Source organism: Chaetura pelagica, unplaced genomic scaffold (assembly GCF_000747805.2).
Source record: "Chaetura pelagica isolate M959 unplaced genomic scaffold, ChaPel_1.0 scaffold1820, whole genome shotgun sequence".
NCBI lineage: Eukaryota > Metazoa > Chordata > Aves > Apodiformes > Apodidae > Chaetura > Chaetura pelagica.
The window spans coordinates 37,936-44,062 of record NW_009951916.1 but is presented as its reverse complement, the minus strand read 5'-3'; the positions used below and the strand labels follow the sequence as shown (position 1 = coordinate 44,062).

Sequence of the window (6,127 nt, the reverse complement as noted above, 5' to 3'; positions counted from 1 at the left end):
TGTGCAGGCCCTGCCCTCCCTTCCTCCTCCTCACAGCGCAAAAGAGCTGTTTCCCCCCCACCCCCGAGCACCATCATCACCTCCCTCACAACCCTCTCTCCTTGCCGCAGGACCTGGCAGTCACAGAGGAGAAAGAGCCACCCCCGGACTGTCCCCTGGACAGCCAGCAGCTGGGCCGCAGCACCTGGGCCTTCCTGCACACCATGGCCGCCTACTACCCCGACCGCCCCACCGGCGCCCAGCAGCGGGAGATGAGGGACTTCATCAACCTCTTCTCCAAGTTCTACCCCTGCGAGCACTGCGCCGAGGATCTGAGGGAAAGGTGAGTTGCTTCCTTGTTTTTCCGGGGTGTTTTGGGGGTTGTTTGTTTGGGTTTTTTTGCCAGCCCAAAACGCTGGGCTGCAGCAGGTGTTTGCATATCAGCAGCTCTTCCTGCAGCTGGGGTTGGTAGCCACCTGAACTGATTTCTTACATGATTGAGTAAATCAGATGTTGACTTGGAAAACAAATAACCTTTTCTCGTGCTGTTAGGCTGCGTGCTGCCTCCAAGGCATGTTTGAGGCGATTTCAGGATTTTCTGGTTCAAACTGGGCTTACACTCAGTTGTGTAATTAGACTGGGTTTTGAAGTAATTTGGCTTTCAGGAGGCAAGTGCTTTTCTATCCAGAAAACTCCCTTTATAGGCAACCTCAGCAGTGAAGGCAAAGACCAAAATGGGCTGTGATGTTTGATCCAGTTTTCTACTCCTCTTACTCTCAGCCTGTATCTCTAAAGTTTCAACTCCTCTTTTCTGGACGATGAACATGCAAAAAAAAGGTCTGAAGTGTAATTATTGACTGAGGAGACATCACATGGCAAAGCAACTACTCTGTTTTTTTATTTTTCTTTTTTTTATGAGTGTTTTGATGAATTCAAGCACTTCTTGCATTTTATCATAGATGAGCTGCTCGACTCCTGTGTCTTTTCCAGTTGACACTATTATAGTGGAGGTTTGGCCTCTGATAATTACTAATTTCTGTGTGTTCTCTTTGGGATTCATTCTGCAATAGCAGAAGAGGTGACTGGCTGGCTGCTCTGGGCCTTCTTCAGATATTGAAGCTGGTGGCTGTAAAGAAGTAATATTTCTTTCCTCTTCCCTGTTTGCAGATTGCGTACAAATCAGCCTGACACTAGCAACAGAAATAACTTCTCCCAGTGGCTGTGTCTTCTTCATAATGAAGTGAACAGGAAACTGGGGAAATCGGAATTTGACTGCTCGCGGGTGGACGAGCGCTGGCGGGATGGTTGGAAGGATGGTAGTTGTGGTTAATCCCTAGAGACTGCTTTGGAAACGGGACAGACCAACTCAACCTGGTGTTGAGTCGCTGCAGGGAGCTGTGGGAGTCAGTGGCTCTGTGTGTGTGTACCTGCTCGTGTGTGTGACTGAGACAGCTTGTGGAAATAAAGGTAAACCAATTTTGAGAGTCAATTTGAAAATCTTATCCTAACAGTATTTTGAGAAATTACTATGTAAATGTATTACCTGAGGGATCGTGGCCTTACATTTAAGACAGGAATTGCCAGAAGCCTGTGGAATTAAGTCACTGATGAACTCATGGAGTCTTTTTCATTGTGACATTTCCTTATATTAGGGGTATTTGCTGACTTCTCTGACTAGAATTCCCTTTCCCTGAACACAGCTGTGGAGGGCTGTGCTGTGGAATTTTACGTTTATCTACAGGCATTATGCTGATGTTTTAGAAAATACATGTGATCAGTTGTCATTTTCATTTCTGTTCTTATTGAGCAAATTCATGCTCAGCTTTGTGCCACCAGGTCTGTACCCTGGGATCTTCAGTGCTTGTTACTGAACTTGGATTCAGTTCCTTTGATAAAAGGCCTGAAAGCTGGTACATTTAATTTAAATACCACAAAAATGGATCCCAGATTTCTCATTCTTTCAATGTATCATGTAAGAGGACATTGCAGAAGGCAAACTAAAGCAGGACAAAAAACCCCCACTCATCTAATGAAGTGAATGAGTTATCAACTCAAATGTTTTAAATGGATTGCTAATTTTCTTTGGATCCAGATGTGGTATGATGATAAGTTTTACTCAAGTGCTTTTCTTAAAGCAGATAACCTCTTCATCTCTGCCATGAACTTTTGTCAGTTGTGAAAATAGCTTGAGACTGATGTGTGTAATGAAGCATGTTCAGATTTGTTTGGCATCCAGTATTCCTGAGATGTCACTTGTGCTTTGATATTCTTGATTGGTACTTGCTGACCTCATTGCTACTCTAGTGTTATCCCTTAGCTAAAATTCTTTAGAACAAGAGGACTTTACAAGCCCCCTGCACTACTGGAGCCCTGCTTCAGGCTGTGATGTCACCTTGACATAGTATTTATTTCTCAGGGGACTCAAACTGGTCCCTGGGGTGGATTCTCTCTGTAGAGCTGTTCAGAATCCACACTGTGTGTATGTTTCCTAAGTCACCTCTACTGCATCAGTGTAGTGATAGTTAAATGTGAATTCCAGATTCAAGTGAAACAGCAGCATCAATGACTTATGCCACAGTTCATATAAATGTGTCTCTTTATCAAAAAAGACAGCTTACAAAAAATAAAGTCAAAATAATTTCAAGCTCTTAGAGCAGATGGTGACATCTTGCCCTGATTGCATTCCTGGCTGTGAGAAGTTTGCAGGCATTTGCACAAACCATGACAGCAGTCAGCTCTGTCCTTCTGTACTTCCTGTTCAGGCCATCTTACCTGTGTTAGTGAGCTTCCTTATTTCATGCACTACAGTAAATTTACTCTGACAGAGTGCTGCCTGGAAATGTTAATGGTACTTCTAGAATAGTATTAGTTATGACAGCTCATAATGAGGAACTTTGATCTTCAAACCCACATGCATGGGGCTCCTCAGTGTTTAGAAAAGCAATAGGAAATGCATTTTAATGTTTTATGGTGTGCCCAAGTTCTTTCAAGCTGGACCTGTTAAAACAGGATGAGATAAATTTTATGGGCTGGTTATTCATGAAGTTTTTTATGTACTAATGTTCCTAAACAAACCCAACAAGACAAGGTATTTCATGAAGTGTGCAATCTGACTTGTGACTTGAAGGTATTGTTCAGGTTATTAAAAGTGCTCAGAAAACTTTCCTATGAGCAGTTTGAGGTTTGCAGAACAAATCTACAACCAATAAATTCCATTTATGTTTTTTTTTGTTTTGTTTGTTTGTTTTTTAATTAACTCCGTGCCCCAGGTGAAGCACACTAGTATCCATCAGTGGGGAGAGGACCAAGAAAAGGCTGTAGCCTTCCCCTTGTGCCAGGCAGGAGCTAGATGCCCCAGCTATGTCAGGGTAGCTTTAGCAGCTGGGGGTGTGGACAGGCAATTTCTTCTGGACTTGGTTGTGCTAAAGGATTTTGCTGTTCTTCCTTTACAACCTGCCCTCGAGTGTTCTCTGTGACAGTGTCATTGCCTATGGAGCAGATAAGAAGTTTTCTTCCCAATTTGCCTTAACATAAATGAGCAGGTTGGTAAAACACCCATCTTGTCCCTGCTCATCTGAACACTGAGAATGCTCCAGGGTGGTGTGTTGGGCACCTGGGAACTGTTGCTGGCTGGGGATGGGCAGGTGTGTGGTGACCTTCCTGCTCCCTCCTGCAGCATCTCCCCACATCTGAAGAGTGTGGAGACAAAAATAAACGTGCAGAAGGAAAAGCCCCTTCTGCCAGTGTGTTATGCTGTGTCCTGGCAGTGAGGAAGGGGTAGGGGGAGAGCCCTAAAGCTGAAGCCAGTGTCTTTAGCAAATGCTTCCAAATCCTGAGGCCACCAGCTGTGGCTGCTGGGATGTTATCAGGGCAGTTAGTAGCTTTGCTAAGTGGCCAGTTGGTAAACTCTGTACTTGAAGTTTGCTCTCACGTTTATGGCTTTGGAGAACAGCTTTGACTTAGATGTTTCTTGAGCGTATTGTAATCTCTCTGAACTTAACTGTGTGTGGGGGAGATTTTTGTGCTGCTCATTTGTACCATGTCTCAAGTTTTAATCTTACGTAAGGAATTTCTATATAAGATATTTGTATTTGTGTACAGAAAATTTAATCCTCTTCTAAATGCACTTGATTAAATCTAGTTTTAAAAGTATCTGTATTCAAATTACATTTCCTGTTGATGTGAAAAAAATAAAGCAGCTGAATTCATGCCTGGCTTCCCTACTGCATGAGACCTTAGGAAGAAGCATCCCATTGTGCATGGCCATGCCCAGTGCCAGTAACCTTCCTGTGCCAGTGTCACTGCCTGGGGTTGTGGTTCTGTGTGTTGGCCAGACAAGCTGGGACTGCAACTGGTCTTTTGTGCTGCTCAATTGCTGCAATTCTCTGTGGCCCACGAAGCTACAAAGCTGCAGCGATGTACATCAGGCCCTTCCCCATCAGAGCAGAATGTGTTTTCAAGTGGGGATATTTTATGGGGTTCAGGTGTGGGTTTTTTGCTGTCTGATCCTAGTAGCATGAGGTATTGCAGCTGGGAGGAGCTCCAAGCTCTGAACCTGAGTGGGATGGCAGAGGGGGGTGTTACCCCCTGAGGGGGAGTGTTTGTTAACTACACGTTCACCACACAACCATGCACATCCCATCGGGTTTGTCAGAGGGAAACTGCTTCCTCCAGACGAGGAGCCCTTGGAAGACGCAGCACCATCAGGAGCAGGTGCTGCCTAAGGAGCTGGTGGGATCTTACTCCTGCAGCACCTGGCTAACCTATCAGCTTCACAAAGGGCTTTCTGTTCTCAGGGACTGGTTTGCATTCATAGCTGTAATTTTTTCCCCTTCTTTCCCTCTCCCCCCGCCCGAAAGCAAAGAGCAGTGAGCCACGAGGGAATTGCCTGCTGCATCCACGAGAGGCAGAGTTGCCTGAACATGTAACAAGTGCAGATGGTGACGGAAGCTCCATTATGCCTTTAACATTTTTCCAAGGATTAGCTGTTCCTTTTCGGTGTGTTGGGTGTATTCAGTCTCCTGTTGACAGGAAGATTCCCAAGAGCCTCTTTGCTTGTGTGTGTCTTTTGCTCCAGCCTGTTACAGGCAGTGTGTGATATTTCTTCCTGTTGGAGTTTTACAGGTTTGGAGAGGGAGGGGTTAGATTTTGCTTTGGTATTTTCACCCCTTCCTATAACATTGATAATTTTTTTTATGTTTTCCTGGAATGGCTGTTCAGGTTTTTTATTTGCATGATGGAGAGGAGTTGCCCAGTACTTTGTGCAGGAATAAGCGCTTCAGTAGAAACTGCCAACAAGGTTGTGTGGTCAGCTCTTGATTTTGTAGGCTAACAGGAAATGTGATAAAGCAAGTAAAGCAAAACTACAGCTAATAACATGTAGGCAAATCAGGAGTTAGGATGTAGAAGACAGTCTGGGAGGCCAGGAGTCAGCTGGAGCAGTGCTCTGGGCTGGGTGTCCCACAAGGATGTGCCCATGAACACTGTGTGATGCTTCTGGGCTGGCTGGCTCAGCTGGCCAGGGGGTCTGCACTGATGCATAGTCAGCTCACAGCTGAGGGATGGTGATAGTTGGCATCTGCTGCACGTCAGGAAACTTGCCACAGCTCCTGAAACTCTGGAGCAAATGTTGGTTCCTACCTACTAAGGATAAATGAAACTCAGTACCCTGATCTCTGTTGACCCCAGGGTGTCTTATGGCTCTCAGTCTGTTGGTTTTGTAATTATTCTTAATGCTTCCAGAAAGGTGCAACAGCAGCATTAGCATTTGCCAAGCTTTGAAACCATGCTGTTCCCCCTGGTGTGTGACAACCCTGTCTGTGCATGCTGGGTTGGTTAAGGGAGCTAATTCATCCTAGGTTACACCAGTGTTTGGGCTTACAGCATCTGGCATGGGGTGGCACAGACAGTGGTCCTGGTCCTCAGGCCTGGCAACCTCTGCTCCCCCAGGAAAACTGCTCCTTTGCCTTGTGCTAGAGCAGGCTGCTGCCTTTCCTTTCGAGCGCTCCCAATGCAGACACCTCTTCCTGCTCCGAGGTTTTCCCTCCTATATGTCATCTGCAGTCACGCTGCTTGACTTGTGCTGTCTCTTGCTGCAATGAGCTTCAGAGCTGTGAAGCCACGGGGAAAATTTGCGTTGCACCTCAAA

At 45.6% G+C, this 6,127-nt stretch overlaps 1 protein-coding gene across 1 annotated transcript in view; it reads left to right on the top strand.

Annotated features, from left to right (window-relative positions):
* GFER (growth factor, augmenter of liver regeneration) overlaps nt 1-1,309 on the top strand; it is a 16,952-nt gene extending 15,643 nt beyond the window's left edge. Inside the window, exons 3-4 of the mRNA XM_009994751.1 lie at nt 127-322; nt 1,147-1,309. Coding sequence (XP_009993053.1) covers nt 127-322; nt 1,147-1,309 — 359 coding nt within the window. The remainder of the gene's footprint in view (nt 1-126; nt 323-1,146) is intronic.
* The last annotated feature ends 4,818 nt before the right edge of the window (nt 1,310-6,127 follow it).